Source organism: Saccopteryx leptura, chromosome 3, assembly GCF_036850995.1.
Source record: "Saccopteryx leptura isolate mSacLep1 chromosome 3, mSacLep1_pri_phased_curated, whole genome shotgun sequence".
In the NCBI taxonomy this organism is placed as follows: domain Eukaryota; kingdom Metazoa; phylum Chordata; class Mammalia; order Chiroptera; family Emballonuridae; genus Saccopteryx; species Saccopteryx leptura.
In genome coordinates, this window is record NC_089505.1 from 102,033,160 (window position 1) to 102,048,119 (window position 14,960).

A 14,960-nucleotide genomic window follows, 5' to 3' on the forward strand; every position below is an offset into this window, starting at 1 on the left:
GAGGGCATGTGATCGGGGCTGTAGAGAGCAGCTCTGAATTTATTTTCTGAGTCTTTTTTGAGAATCTGATGAAATAGATGGGCCCTTGTCCCGTGAAAATGCACATACACAGAAGTGTCATGTAAAATTTTAGGGGTGTTTAGGATACCCTGAAGCCCATCCACAGGCCAGTGGGGCTTCAGGTTGATTCCTTAATCAAGGATATAATGAAGGGTGATAATTTTTAAAGATTTTTTTTTTCTTTAATTTTTTTGCACATAGAAGATTTAAAAGTCTGTGTAAGAGGCTTACTCTGGGGAGCTATCTCATCTAAGCCCCCAGCAGGCACCAGGCCTCGGCTGGCGAGTGGCGGACCCTCCCACTGGCCCCTTCAGGGCTGGCCGCTGGCTGAGGCCGGTGGGCCTCCTTCACCTGGGATGGAGCACTCAGCAGAGCTGTGTTTGCTGCTATCCTGAAATATTCATTTTCTGTCCTCTCCTCCCCCTTCTCTGTCCCCTCTCACCCCCTTCTCCCTGCCCACTTCCCCGCCTTGTTCCCAGGCAATAGAGACCCACTTGCTGAATGTGTCTCCAGGAGGGCTGACCTACATTGCCGAGTGGCGAGGGGGGATTTTGGACCACAAGATGGGGCACCTGGCCTGTTTCTCCGGGGGCATGGTCGCTCTCGGCGCTGAGGACGCCGAGGAAGAAAAAAGGGCCCACTACCGAGATCTCGCAGCCCAGATCACTAAGACGTGCCACGAGTCATACGACCGCTCAGGTAACCCTGCAAGGGGGTAGGGCAGCAGGACAGACTGAGGCTAGACACCAGGAAGAACTGGAAAGTCCAGCAGAGGGGCAGTGACTGAAGGGCGGTGACATGGTCTTAGGGAAGTCTCACCTTCTGCAGTTATGCAGACTTTGAACGAGGGAAGTGCTGTCTGTGCACTGAGATTAGACCCTCAATCAAAGGGAAAATAGAAATGATGTATCAAGCCCTTTGTGTGTGCCTGGTGTTGTTCAGAACTTGACATGCATTATCACTGAACCTCACAACACAGACGAGGAAACAGGGTCAGAGACGACTTGGTCAAGGTCCCATGTGCAGGGCACAGAGCAGAGAAGGCCCTCCAGCCCCTGAGGCAGGAACATGGGCTTCCTTAGCCTCGCAAACTTCTTCTCCATGACCCCCTACCTCTGAACATACCTCTGCTTTTCCTCCCCAGAATCCCTCCGCTTAGTGGTTCTTGGCACCTCCTGGCACCACTGTTTATCACCCTCTTTGATCCAGGACCACCAAGAACCTTCAGTTTCTTAACCATCTGCTCAGCGCTCGTGTAGAACTGTCAAGTGAGAGTCAGAAATAATATTAAAGAACATGAACTCAGCTCCCCATTTTACACACAGAGAAACAGTCCAGAGCCAAAGTCACACTGCTGTGCGTGTCCAAGCGGGGCTGGAGCCCGGGGCTCCTGAAGCTCAGCCCCACCTTGTGTGCAGCCTCTGAACAGTGCCCCTCAGAACACCCCCCCCCAAGGCCCCAGGAGGTGCCCAATACTCTGAGTTTAAGCCCAATCTTGGTTGAAGAAGAGGACCCAAGATTTGCAGTAAAAATTCCTGGTTCTAGTGCCACTCTGCCGCCCACCAGCGAGCTGGCCCTGTTTCTCATCGGTTCAGTGGGAACACTAACATAGGTCTCCAGGATCAGGCAGAGGGTCCTGTGTTGCCAGCCGCCTCTGGCCAGCAGCGTAGGAGGTGTGTGTTAGTGGTCCACCGCAATGTGTCTGTGACCACCGCAGTTGAATCCCAATCTCCTAGAGCTGTTCAGAAAGCCAACAATTCACAGTGAATCCCTAAAACTGGTCTTCAGTTCCCTTCAAAGAGCTCTCTGCCAGCACCATAAACAAATAGGAAATCTCAGGAATAATAAAAAGCTTGTTATTTGTCTGGAACAATCAGCCCAGACGGAAAAAGACAGTCTGCTTAATAGAGCATATTGTCCCAGCCAGCCCGGCTCATCCACGGACGGCTACAACAGTCGCTCTTGCCCTCACCCCATTAGCAGCTTGGCAAGACGACTGTTTTCTGATGGCAGGAGCAGCTGTACCATTTGAGAGGGTCGGAGGGGCCTGGGCCTGGCTAATTCCTCCTCCAGGAAGCCCTCCACAGAAAAGTAGGACATCCTGCAAAGCCCGTGTCTTGAGGAAAAGCAACCCAGGGCCTCTCGGGTTCCGAACTCTAAGGGAAGGAGGAAGGGCTCACAACAGGACCAGAACTGGGCCCTCAGCCAAGCTGGACAGGATGTGCAGGCATTAAAGGGAGGAAGATCCCACCCACATACCATAAGTTTTAGACCTAGGGAGTCAGGCTCAGAAGGGAAGGAGAGGGCACAGCCTAGGTTAAGGGCATCAAACAGATCCGGGTAACAGCCCAGCTCGGCCACAGCTTGCTGTGTTCCCTTGGACAAATTACTTAGCTTCTCTGATCTTCAGTTTCCACATGCATGACAGGGCAATAACAACATCTCCTTTACTGAAAAAGCACATTTCTTTAAGAATTGAAATAATGTATGCAAAGCACCCAACATAGTCTTTGAAATCATAAATGGTGTCTGCGGTGGTGATTATATAATTGTGGTCATCAAAAAAAAAACCAGGAATGGCATTAAATTGTCTAAAAAGAAAACAATGACAGCAGCAAAACCCAGACCTCACCAGCTTTCTTTAATTATTTAGTTATTTTTATCAAATGTATCGGGATGATATTGGGTCACAAAACCACACAGGTTTTCAAGTATACAACTCAACAAAACATCACCTGCATGCTGCATCATGTACCCAAGCAAAGCCTCTCAAAAAATTTAAACTGGAACTGCCTTAGGACCCAGTGATTGCATTTTGGGAAATATATCCAAAGAAACCCAAAACACTAATTCAAAAGAATATACACACCCCATGTTCATTGCAGCGTTATTTACAATAGCCAAGATCTGGAAACAGCCCAAGTACCCATCAGTAGAGGAATGGATAAAAAAAGCTGTAGTTCCTTTACACACTGGAATACCACTCGGCCTTCTTTACTGAGTCAGCACCCTCTGCCTGAGCGCGGGGCAGGCCTTCCCCTCATCCCCGGGTCAGCAGTCTCCCAGACTGTCAACTCCGGAAGGCTGCATCTGGGAGAAGTTAAAAGCAGTTTTCTTCTGAAGGTCCCTGGAGAAGCTTCATTGCATATTAGCATATTAAAGGACCTGATAAGCCCTGTGTGAGAGAGACTATTTCACGCTGGTTTAACCCACTGTTTTCCAAATGTGTTTAAACCTGGAACCCTGTCTTGGATGAGTTCTGGTTAACACCTTGCCGAACTAATGTCTCAGAATATATAGTTAGGGAACACCACCCAACCTTTCTCTCCCCAGACTGCTGGGTAATTCATTTGGAGTCTCAGATTCTAATACTGCAAAAGTTTTCTGCAGTGAGGCCTCAAGGGCCTTGCTCGGGCCAGCGTGGGCCAAGCGGGAAGCTGTGTATCTGCAAGCTCAGCCTTCTCCGGCAGTTTAGGCGGGGCCCATCCCACACCAGTCCTCCACCAACCGTCGCCCCCAGATCTGTCTTGGAGCAGCTGGATCCTGAAAAGTAGGTGGGCGGTCTGACCCAGGCCCTCTGGTTGTCATTCCACAGAGACCAAACTGGGGCCCGAGGCCTTCTGGTTTAACTCCGGCAGAGAGGCAGTGGCCACGCAGCTGAGCGAGAGCTACTACATCCTGAGGCCCGAGGTGGTGGAGAGTTACATGTACCTCTGGCGGCAAACCCACAGCCCCGTCTACAGGGAGTGGGGCTGGGAAGTGGTGATGGTGAGTGGGCTGGGGAACGGGGTGGGGAGGCTTGAACAGGCGGCTGGTCCCCCTGAGAAGTCATAGTCAGGGTCCAAAGCCCCCGAGCTCAGGCACTGAGGGGAAGGTCAGCCAGGCTAACATCAGAATACAAAGGGTGATGGTTGCAGAGCCAGGAGGCCCCAGCTGTGTAGTATCCAGCTAGGAACTCGAGAAAAGGGTTCTGAGACCCATAGCCTTGGGGGCCTGAGCCTGGTGCCAGCAAACTTAGAGGGGCAAAGGCAGGGCGGCAGCCACAGGGGGCCCAGAGCACCTGCGTCGCTGCTTTCTGACCCTGAAGCCTGGACCAGTGCTTTAGATATGTCCTCTGAAACAGGAACAGCTGCCAGACCAACAGCTCACCGCCCCCCTGTCCCCAAAGCCAGCCCGACCCCATGCAACCCCCATGCTCTCTGGGCTCTGCTCCCTGCCCCCCCCCCCAGTCTCTCCTCCGGGAGCCTTCTTGCCCCCAACCACCTAATGGGAAATCCCATGCCAACTCTGACATAGGTGTCCAAGGCAGGTGTGGGGACGCCGGAAGGTTCTTTAACATAACATGCTGAACCTTCTCTGTCCTTCTGCCCCACCTTCCCCAACCCAGTGCTCTCGGGCGCACCCGCTGTCCTGGGGAGAGCCGTGTCCACAGTGTCATACTCAGGTGGGCAGCCTGCTCAGGCTCATTGTTACGGTTCACTGGCCAGAGTCTCCTGTTTCCCTGAGGCCTGGTTCTTGGCCATTGAAAGCCAAGTGTTTTGTGCTCCTGGTCCCCATCTGCAAACCCTCAGTAGGTAAAAAATGATTTCTATACAAAACACAAGACAGCCTGTGGCCCACCCACCTCCCACCCAGCGACCACATCTCCATGCGGAATCCTGGGGTATGAACAGTCCCAGATCCCAGCCCACGAACATCACCAGTGCCTTCCTCTGTCCCCAGTGTGGGCAAGTGTCATCAGTCTATTCCCCAAAAGACAAAGAGAAGCTTCCTCTAAGCTCATACCAGGTGGAGAGCGTGGGCACAGCCCGGTGAGATGAGCCCTCTGCAGCAGGGCCCTCCAGCCGGGTGGCAGGGCGCTGAACCTTGAAAACACTTTGGCCTTCTGCTTCCACAGACGCCAGGGGTACCCAGTCAAGGGGTCAGGGGCCTGCCTGTTGGCAGGTCTGGCCCTCTGTGCAGGCGTCAGTCTTGGGCGGGCCTCTCTTCTCCCCATGCCAAGGCAGCCTTCCGTTTCTTCAGGCCTTAGAGAAATACTGTCGGACAGAAGCCGGTTTCTCCGGGATCCAGGACGTGTACAGCAGCATTCCCAACCATGACAACAAGCAGCAGACTTTCTTTCTAGCGGAGACGCTCAAGTGAGTTGGGGCGGGGGCAGCATTCTCTCCAGTGGACAACATGGCTTTTCTTAGGGATGGGGGAGAGGTCAGCAGTTTGTCCTCTCACCAGAGTCAGGGTCTGCAGTCACAGGAAGGGGGCCCAAGAGGGACGGGGGCCTTGGGAGCCAGAGTGTGACACTCAGAGGTGAGCCTCTGGTTAGAGAGTGAGACTACATTGACTTTCTCCCCCAAAGTATTAACTGTGATAAATTCAGTTCTGTAACCTGTCTCCTCGGGTTAATTAAGCCCTATAAAACCATGCCTTTTTCTGTAAGATAAGAATACGGTGATGGTGTCGCTACTGGGCACTGCTGGTGACTTGCCCTGGGCGGTGTGGCCGCACTGTCCGGGCTTCCTTGCTGTTCCCCGAGCAGTCCCCGTGGGCTCGAACCCTTCAGCACGAACTGGAATGGTCCGTTCCTTCTAGTAAAAACCTACATGGCTTGGGAAGCTGGGGTTCTGCCGTCACCACTACCCATTCGTTTTAGTTCCTGACATTACTTCATAGAGTCTTGGGGACACAGAGGGACAGCCTGAGAGTTTGGACTGACGCAGTACTCAGGCCACCCTGCAAAGAAAGGAGAGTGTGGGCCACGAGCTGTCCTGCAGGTCTCACACACAGGGCCTGGTGGGGACAGTGCCTGAACGCAGCTGCTGGGGGTAGGGACTGGGGCGGAGCCGGGGTAACAGGGCCGTCTGCCCCGAAGCTCGGGCTCGTCTCTGCGTCCACAGCATCTTCCCTGGGTCCGACCCTCAAGCAGATGTGGGTCCTGGACTACCCTGCACACACAGCCACAGGCCTGTGGCAGAGGCCTCTGAGCGTCAGTCCCAGAGGGTCCCCTGTGCCCCAGGGCGCTGACCGGCTGTGTCTCCCTTTCCTCCCCGCCCGGTGGCACAGGTACCTCTACCTTCTGTTCTCTGAAGATGACGTGCTCTCCCTAGAAGACTGGGTGTTCAACACGGAGGCCCACCCACTCCCCGTGAACCACACGGACAGCGCCGACAGGGACGGGGACCAACTCTGACCCATCTCCCGCTGCTGCCGGGGCTGCTGCGGGGACGCTTTGCCTTTTCAGGTTTGGGGACTGTTCTCAAAAGGATTGGGAACGTGGGTCCCATTCCAGGCAGATATGCTGGACAAGCAACTTTTCCTCTGTGAGGAGACAGAACTTGGAGACGCAGCGATGTCACATCAGGCCCAGACATTCCTTTCTACGGAGAATTTCTTTTTTCTTTTATGTTTACTTTATTGATTTTAGAGAGAGTGGAAAGGAGAGAGACAAGAGACAGGAACAGCGATCTGTTCCTGTATGTGCCCTGACTGGGGATCAAACCAGCAACCTCTGTGCTTAGGAACTATGCTCTAACTAACTGAGCTACCCGGCCAGGGCTACGGAGAATTTCTATGCAACCCGCTCAGTTGCCATTCCAGAGCCAAAGGACTGGAGAGTTGCATATCGACCCCATGTATTTGGTTCACTCCCTTTCATTTTGGGGGTATTTTTGTTTTGCTTGATTTTTTTGCCTTTTCTCTACAGTTGTGTTTTATCACAAATTATAGTTATCAAAATTATGTGCTTTCAAAAACAATCATCCTGATAAACTAAACCTTAAAGTGTTTGTACACATACAGAAGCTTGACCTTATTTTCTATATTTTAAATGCGTCTTGCCCAGCATTTACTGTATGTTCAACTATGTGTCATTTACCTTATAATTTAGGAAGGGTCCCCCTTTGATTTGGGCCTAAGCGTTACGAATCACTAGTGCTATTTTCATTATTATAATGAAAAAAAAAATCTGTAAACTTACAATAAAAGACTTGATTGAATAAGAAATACGATTGGCTTCATCGCACAACAGTGACTCCTGGGAAAACCATTGCAATGTGATCATCAGAATAATCAACCAGCAGCTGATTTAAGGTATAATTTAGTAAATGACTCCAATCTCTATTAACTTCCCTTAAATAGGACCTGATATATTCAGGAAGGCTGAAGCCAATCCTTTTTCAGAAGAGTTGGGTATTTATACTTAGGCCAAGGATTGCAAGAGGCAGCAACTTGCCTGAGGTCAGGCAGCCGATAGAGGCAGAGGCGAGCCCAGCCCTGTGGCTGCAGACCACCTTAGTCCTGTGTTCCTCTGTACCACGCGGGGAGTGCCTACAGGGGACCAGACACCGAGCTAGGTGACAGAGACACTGTGAGCGAGACAGTAATCCTGCCCACAGGAAGCACACAAGTCAAGGAGGGAAAACCAGTAAAGTAAACCAGCAGGTAAGTAACGTGACTGCAAGCCACATGAAATGCTACAAAGGAAACAAATGGAGGAAGTAGGATGGCTGGGACCTGTCTTTGGGGTGAAGGAGAACCTCTGGGGCCAGATAACCTTCGAACTGAGACCTAGCACAGGGGTCGGGAACCTATGGCTCGTGAGCCAGATGTGGCTCTTTTGATGGCTGCATCTGGCTCGCAGACAAATCTTTAATAAAAATAATAACGTTAAAAATATAAAACATTCTCATGTATTACAATCCATTCATTTCCTACCGCTCATGTTCATGGTTGCAGGTGGCTGGAGCCAATCACAGCTGTCCTCCGGGACAACACCAAATTTTTATTGGATAATGCGTAACGTACACGGTCATTGTATGGCTCTCACAGAATTACATTTTAAAATATGTGGCGTTCATGGCTCTCTCAGCCAAAAAGGTTCCCGACCCCTGCCCTAGGAGATAAGACAGAACAGCAGGCTGAGCACCCCACAACACCCCTACCCCACCCCCACCCCCGCCCTCGTGACCATCGCTGCTTCCCTGTGAGGCCGCCTGATCCATGGAGGCCCTTCTGCGGAGTGAGGAATGCGGGTCCCCACAGGGAGGTGAGTGTTTTTCCTCCCATCAACCCCCATCCTGTCACGGGATCATTGTGAGCCCGTCTGCATGTTCAATTGCTTTACTGTGGCTGTTATAAACCTGAGGAGCCGCTGGGGCACAGGGGCCCTAGGCCTCACCTCTCTGGGCCATCTTTTCCATCCGGCAGAGGGAAGGCCCTCTGCCTCACAAGGTTGCTGTCAGAGTGAGTGGGATACTGCTGGTGCCCTGGGAGTGTGGGGAGTGCTTCTTCCTGCTTCTGAGAGACAAGAACGCCGATGTTTCCAGCATGTTTCTTAAGCAGTCGGCAGAGCTAGAGGTGAACTGTCCCTGTAGCAGGAGCCTTGAAACCAGCAAATCACTTCGCTCCAGCAAGTATGGCTCTGGCGACACACCTGTGCCCACTTTTTTTTTAAAAAAAGGAAGCAGCCTGACCAGGCGGTGGCGCAGTGGATAGAGCGTCGGACTGGGATGCTGAGGACCCAGGTTTGAGACCCCGAGGTCACCAGCTTGAGCGCGGGCTCATCTGGTTTGAGCAAAAAAGCTCACCAGCTTGGACCCAAGGTTGCTGGCTCAAGCAAGGGGTTACTCGGTCTGCTGAAGGCCCACGGTCAAGGCACATATGAGAAAGCAATCAATGAACAACTAAGGTGTCACAATGCGCAACGAAAAACTAATGATTGATGCTTCTCATCTCTCCATTCCTGTCTGTCTGTCCCTGTCTTTCCCTCACTCTGACTCTCTCTCTGTCTCTGTAAAATAAATAAATTAAAAAAAAAAAAAGAAAGCCTCATTACATGAACATTGTATTGTAGAAAGGTTAGGAGGTCAAAATAAGCTTAAAGAAAAATCATACATTCTCCAACCCTACAGGATGGATTCTGTATCTTTTTCTGTGAATGTACAGAATACATTTTTTGTAAATATGGTATCTTACTATGCATCCTGTTTTATTATAATCTGCTTCTGGACTAAACTATGTATTATGAACATCTTTCCATGTCAACAAATATACATTTATCTCATTGCTGTACCTGGTTGCATAGCATTCCACCATATGCCATATCAGGCTTTGTGGGTCTAAGCCCCTATTGCTGGGTTGGGTTTGTGTCCGTTTGGGCTGTTAGCTACCTATAGAAACCAACTGTGTCTGACTTAAGCAATAATAATAATAATAATAATAATAATTAATAATAATAATAATAGACTGAAATGCCTTGGGGTGGCTCATAAAATCTCAAGAGAATGAACAAACAGCCAGACCTCAAGAAGGACTAGGAAGAGGATCTGGCCAGGGATCCAGGCTGCAAGAACCAGAGGGCAGCCTCCCCAGGCACCGCCACCAGGACAGGTGAATCCAAGTGTTTCTAGATCCTCCTGTTTCCCTTCAAGGACATGAGCTTCCTTCCAACTGGCCTTGCCTAAGTCATGTGCTCCCAGCCAAGGGAGGGCAGGCCATCTTGACAGGAGAAAAAAATGAGATTTGCTACCAAAATAAGGGACCCGCCTGCTGTCTACACGAAAATAGCGGGAGAGTTTGCAGGTGTTGTTTTGATGTTTTGGGGATTATCAAGAGTTCTGAGAGCATGCCTGACCATTCCTCTTTCCCTCCTGTCCAGCTCCTTAGAATAAACGCCTGGAACATCTCCCTACTACAGAGACACTTCGAAGTCCTCCAAGGCCCCAGGCTCCCTGCAAGGCCCATGTCGCTGTCCTCCTCTCCTCCCCAGCACCTCGTCTTCTGCTTTATTGCTAGGAGCAAATTGTAAAAATGAATATTTTAAACTTCATCCTCCAGGAGGGCCCTTGCAGAGGAAGAAATATTATCCTTCAGGCAAATTAATTCCATTCCAGATATGAAAATAAGTAAGGCCCAGGGTAGGCTGAAAGAGAAGAATTCAAGAATGAGTCACCCTCACTGAGGCAGAATCCACGCTCTGGACCCAGGCCCTGAGCAGTCCCCTCCTTCCCACCACGATCAGCATGCTGCTGGGCTCATTTAAGCCTCTTCTTTGCCCTCGCTGTGGATGGAACTGCCTTTAGCACCTGTTTTCTTCATTGAACGACTTGAGGCTGGTTCCTTCCCAGAAAGCTTTGCGAGCACCTGGCTCTAGGCACGGAGGCCTGTGGAGTATCATACCCCTGGGAAGAGGGGGACACGGCCCTTTTCCAGATGCCTCTCTTTAAATGACTGTGTGTGTTTGTTTGTTCATACTGGTTTAATGCACCACATTGTGTCTTTGGCAAGTTAAAAAAAAATCCAAATGCATTGGAAAGAAAAGCAAAAAGAGAAAATCTGACTTAAAGGCAGCCTCCCTGAGATCCCAAGTATGATTCTCTGTTCTGTTCCCTTTGCTTTGGGGAGGTGACCCTCTGTGGTTTGAGAAGGTGCTGCAGATGGGAAATGGGCCAGCTCCCCCAGCTCACCCCCGGAGGGTCCGTCCTTGAAAACACACTCATCTGATCATGTGACACGGAGAGGCTCAGCCCTCAATGACTAATGCTTCATCACGCAGTACTAGGGAGAGAGGGGCGCTGATGCTTTTTATTTTATATCTAAAAATATCTGTTTGGTTTCCTACATTTATGAAAATATTTTGATCCCACTCAGCCTGTCTCTTAATTCAGAGCTTCTCTACCTAGAATGTGCACCCAAACCACCTGGGGATCTTGTTAACATGCAGGTTTATATTCAGTGAGTCTGGAATGGAGCCCAAGATTCTGCATTTCTAACAAGCTCCCAGGAGATGATGGCGCTGCGGGTCCTAGGACCACACTCTGTGAACGGCCTCAGTGAACGGCCACTCCTTTGGTTCCTGCCTTTCTGTGCAGCCCTGGAGTTGGAGCCTCTCCAGACTAGAGTAAAAGAACTTGGATGTTGAAATGGCATCTACAGGTCCCTTGTCTGCAGAGGGAGCGACCTCGAAACAGGTGTGTCTATTACCTGTGCCAGTAGCTCCCTCTCCCCCAGGGCAGTCAGGATAAAAAGGAGCAGGCTTGCTGGTGGCTTGGCACAAAACTGTCCAGTAGAACTTTCTGAGACAATGGGGATGTTCTATATCCGTACCGTCCAATTGGGTGGCCATATGTGGGTGTTCAGCACTTAAAATCTGGCAAGTGTGGGCCCTGGCTGGGTGACTCAGTGGTAGAATGTCGGCCTGGCGTGTGGAAATACCAAGTTCGATTCCCAGCCAGGGCACACAGGAGAAGTGCCCATCTGCTTCTCCATCCCTCCCTCTCTCCTTTCTTTCTCTCTCTCTCTCTCATCCCCTCCCGCAGCCAAGGATCCATTGGAGCAAAGTTGGCCCGGGCGCTAAGGATGGCTCTATGGCCTCTGCCTCAGGCGCTTAAAATAGCTCCAGTTGCAAGAGAGCAACACCTCAGACGAGCAGAGCATCGCCCCCTAGTGGGCTTGCAGGATGGATCCCAGGCAGGCATATGCGGGAATTTGTCTCTGTCTACCCACTTCAGAAAAATATAATAAATAAATAAATAAATAAATAAATAAATAAATAAATATCTGGCAAGTATGATTGAGGAATGAAATATTTAATTGTTTCATTTTAATTAAATACAAATAGTCATGTGTGGTTCCTGGTCACTGCTTTGGACAGTGCAGTCTTAGAACTTAGAAAGCCTGTCCTCTGCTCACTGACTCCCTGACCCTTCACCAGCTGCATCATTACAAAAATAGTCTCAGCCCAATACATATTGTGTGGGGACTCAAGGATTCCCTTGAACATACCTGGTTATGTTTATACTCAGCCCAGACTCTGACTGTTTTCTGCAAAAGCCTCTGGCTTTTATTTTGTTTTGTTTTGTTTCTCACTCACTGTTTCTCTGCAGATCGCTATGCATTAATTAGGTCAGGCTGACAATGAGAAAGGCAGACAGACAGGACAGAGAGAACAAGCGCAGGTTGAAACCAAGTCGATCTGGGATCAACTCTGCCGTGCCCTTACCCTGGGCTGTGTGACCTTGGGTAAAGCCCTTGCTCTCTCTGAACCCTGGTCTGTGGGAAGGGAACGTGATGTTAAGGGTTAATTAAGCTCAGCCTCCCCCCTTAGGAACTCAATACATATGGTGATGAGTGTTATTATGTGGATGCTCTTTGTAAACTATAAAGCCTTGCAGAAATGTGAGGCAAAACACTGCTGTCAAAATCCTTTTTTAAAAACAAAATGCTCTGAAACTTGGAGGGAACTGCATCAACCAGACCCAGGAGACAGACCAAGCTCTCAAAGCAATAAATCTGAACATTTTATGCCTTTTGCACTGAGCAAGCATCTTGACATTAGCCCTGAATCTACAAAATTGGGAAATTGGGAAGAAGATTTGTTGACTGTCCAAGGGCTTCCAGGGACCGGCCTTGCCTTTGGGGATGCTCAGGCAGGGGTGGAGGATTGAAGGAAGATGCTGAGAGTTTGCCCAGGGATCGGGAAGAGCGGTATCTTTGTTTTGGGGGCTGTTGAAGGTCCAATTCATATTTCCTCTTCTCGGAGTATGGAGTCCTGATGAATCCCACAGGCAGAGATTAAAAGAGAAAACCAAGGCTCAGAGGGGCCTGCTTAGGTCTAACAGCTGCTCGTGGCCTCTGGGCAGCTCTTTGGAAGCCCAGAGCTGACATCTTCCCAGAGCTGAGTCCTAAGGTTGATCCTGTTCCCAGGGGCTCACTGACCTGAATTGCCTTGTAAACCTTCCCCTCCCCCGCAGCCTGCTGAGTTTTGAGAGAGGCACCCTTCCCAATCCCAGCAGCGCACCTCTCCAGCCCTGAGCCCAGAGACCAATGGGGTGTCTGTATCTTTAACAAAAGGTAAATGTGATAAAGAAAAGTAATCTGTTTAAAGAAAACTTCCCTCATTTATTTTTCCAGGGGCCTTGGCTCATCAATCTTCCCCTTCTAACCTGCTTTGTGCTCTGTTAGCTTTGCTTGCTTTTCTAATGGCATCTGCCTTATGCTGGGTGTCCCCAAACATTAATGGTAATGAGTTGGAAGTGGCACAGTTGGAAGTCTTTGGAAGCCAACACCAGATGTCAGGCCCTCCGTGGGTGCCGCTGAGGGTGTGGGGCCAGAGCGCTGGGTAAGGGCTGGGTCCAGGGCCCACAACTCCTAGTCCCTGGGAGCACCAAGTGCCAAGTCCTGTGTGGGAGCTGGGAAGCCAGGCCCTGCCTGCATGGTGCTGTCATTGGTACTGTCATGCTGGTTCCCCATGAAGGACTGACGTGGTAGTAGAGGCAATCCCCAGCCTCACACAGTCAGTTGGGTCATCCTCTGAGAGGCGAGCATGGCCAGAGATTGGAACTCAGATAAACCTAGTAGGTGCCAGAACTCAGGCTCCTTAATTTTATTTTTTTTAATTTTTTTTTAAAGAGACCTTAGCTATCTTTTATTTTATTTTTATTATTATTTTTTCTTTACAGAGACAGAGAGATAGAGAGAGAGAGAGAGATAGGGACAGACAGACAAGAACGGAGAGAGGCCCTGGCCGGTTGGCTCAGCGGTAGAGCGTCGGCCTGGCATGTGGGGGACCCGGGTTCGATTCCCGGCCAGGGCACATAGGAGAAGCGCCCATTTGCTTCTCCACCCCCCCCCTCCTTCCTTTCTGTCTCTCTCTTCCCCTCCTGCAGCCAAGGCTCCATTGGAGCAAAGATGGCCCGGGCGCTGGGGATGGCTCCTTGGCCTCTGCCCCAGGCACTAGAGTGGCTCTGGTTGGGACAGAGCGATGCCCCGGAGGGGCAGAGCATCGCCCCCTGGTGGGCAGAGCGTAGCCCCTGGTGGGCGTGCCGGGTGGATCCCGGTCGGGCGCATGCGGGAGTCTGTCTGACTGTCTCTCCCGGTTTCCAGCTTCAGAAAAATACAAAAAAAAAAAAAGAACGGAGAGAGATGAGAAGCATCAATCATCAGTTTTTCCTTGCGACACTTTAGTTGTTCATTGATTGCTCTCTCATATGTGCCTTGACCGTGTGCCTTCAGCAAACGGGGTAACCCCTCCAGTGACCTTGGGTCCAAGCTGGTGAGCTTTTTGCTCAAGCCAGATGAGCCCACACTCAAGCTGGCGACCTCGGGGTCTCGAACCTGGATCCTCTGCATCCCAGTTTGATGCTCTATTCACTGCGCCACCGCCTGGTCAGGCAGGCTCCTTAATTTTAAAACGAGGCAAGTAGCCTGACCTGTGGTGGCACAGTGGATAAAGCGTCGACCTAGAAATGCTGAGGTTGCCGGTTCGAAACCCTGGGCTTGCCTGGTCAAGGCACATATGGAGTTGATGCTTCCTGCTCCTCCCCCCCCCCTTCTCTCTTTCTCTCTCTCCTTTCTAAAATTAATAAATAAAATTTAAAAAAATTAAAAAAAAAAAACACGAGGCAAGTAATCCTCACCTCAATGGGTGGCTCAAGAACAAAATGAGTTCATGTAAAGCACCCAACATCAAGCCCAGGGCACAGTGGGTGCTCAGTATCTGTTAAATCCCTCTAACACCCCAAACATGACCCGTGCAGGAGCACTGGGATGGGCAGTGATCTCCCAGGACGGCCCTGCTGCTCCCCGGGGCTCAGGGTTCATCCAGAGGCTTCCGGAGCTGCTGCCCTCTCCTGGAGAAGTACAAACAGAGCCTCCCCACCTTCCTGGGGACCTTGACACAAAAACAGAAGACAGCTCCAGTGAAATCAGGGACCTGCGAACTTGACAGGAAAATATACTGCTCACAAAAATTAGGGGATATTTCAAAATTAATATGATAGCTATAAAATATCCCCTAATTTTCGTGAGCAGTATATTTTCTCAATCTCCACCCACTTCCATTCCCTAGGTCCTTTTCCCAAACATGCCAAATGTTCTCCAGGAAAAAATCACACCTGTGGTGATGCCAG

At 50.4% G+C, this 14,960-nt stretch overlaps 1 protein-coding gene across 1 annotated transcript in view; it reads left to right on the forward strand.

Moving 5' to 3' along the window:
* Nucleotides 1-7,055, forward strand: part of MAN1C1 (mannosidase alpha class 1C member 1) — a 141,694-nt gene extending 134,639 nt beyond the window's left edge. The window contains exons 9-12 of the mRNA XM_066375490.1: nucleotides 540-759; nucleotides 3,656-3,828; nucleotides 5,083-5,198; nucleotides 6,118-7,055. Of these exons, the coding sequence (XP_066231587.1) occupies nucleotides 540-759; nucleotides 3,656-3,828; nucleotides 5,083-5,198; nucleotides 6,118-6,244 (636 nt within the window). The 3' untranslated portion in view covers nucleotides 6,245-7,055. The remainder of the gene's footprint in view (nucleotides 1-539; nucleotides 760-3,655; nucleotides 3,829-5,082; nucleotides 5,199-6,117) is intronic.
* Nucleotides 7,056-14,960: the final 7,905 nt, after the last annotated feature.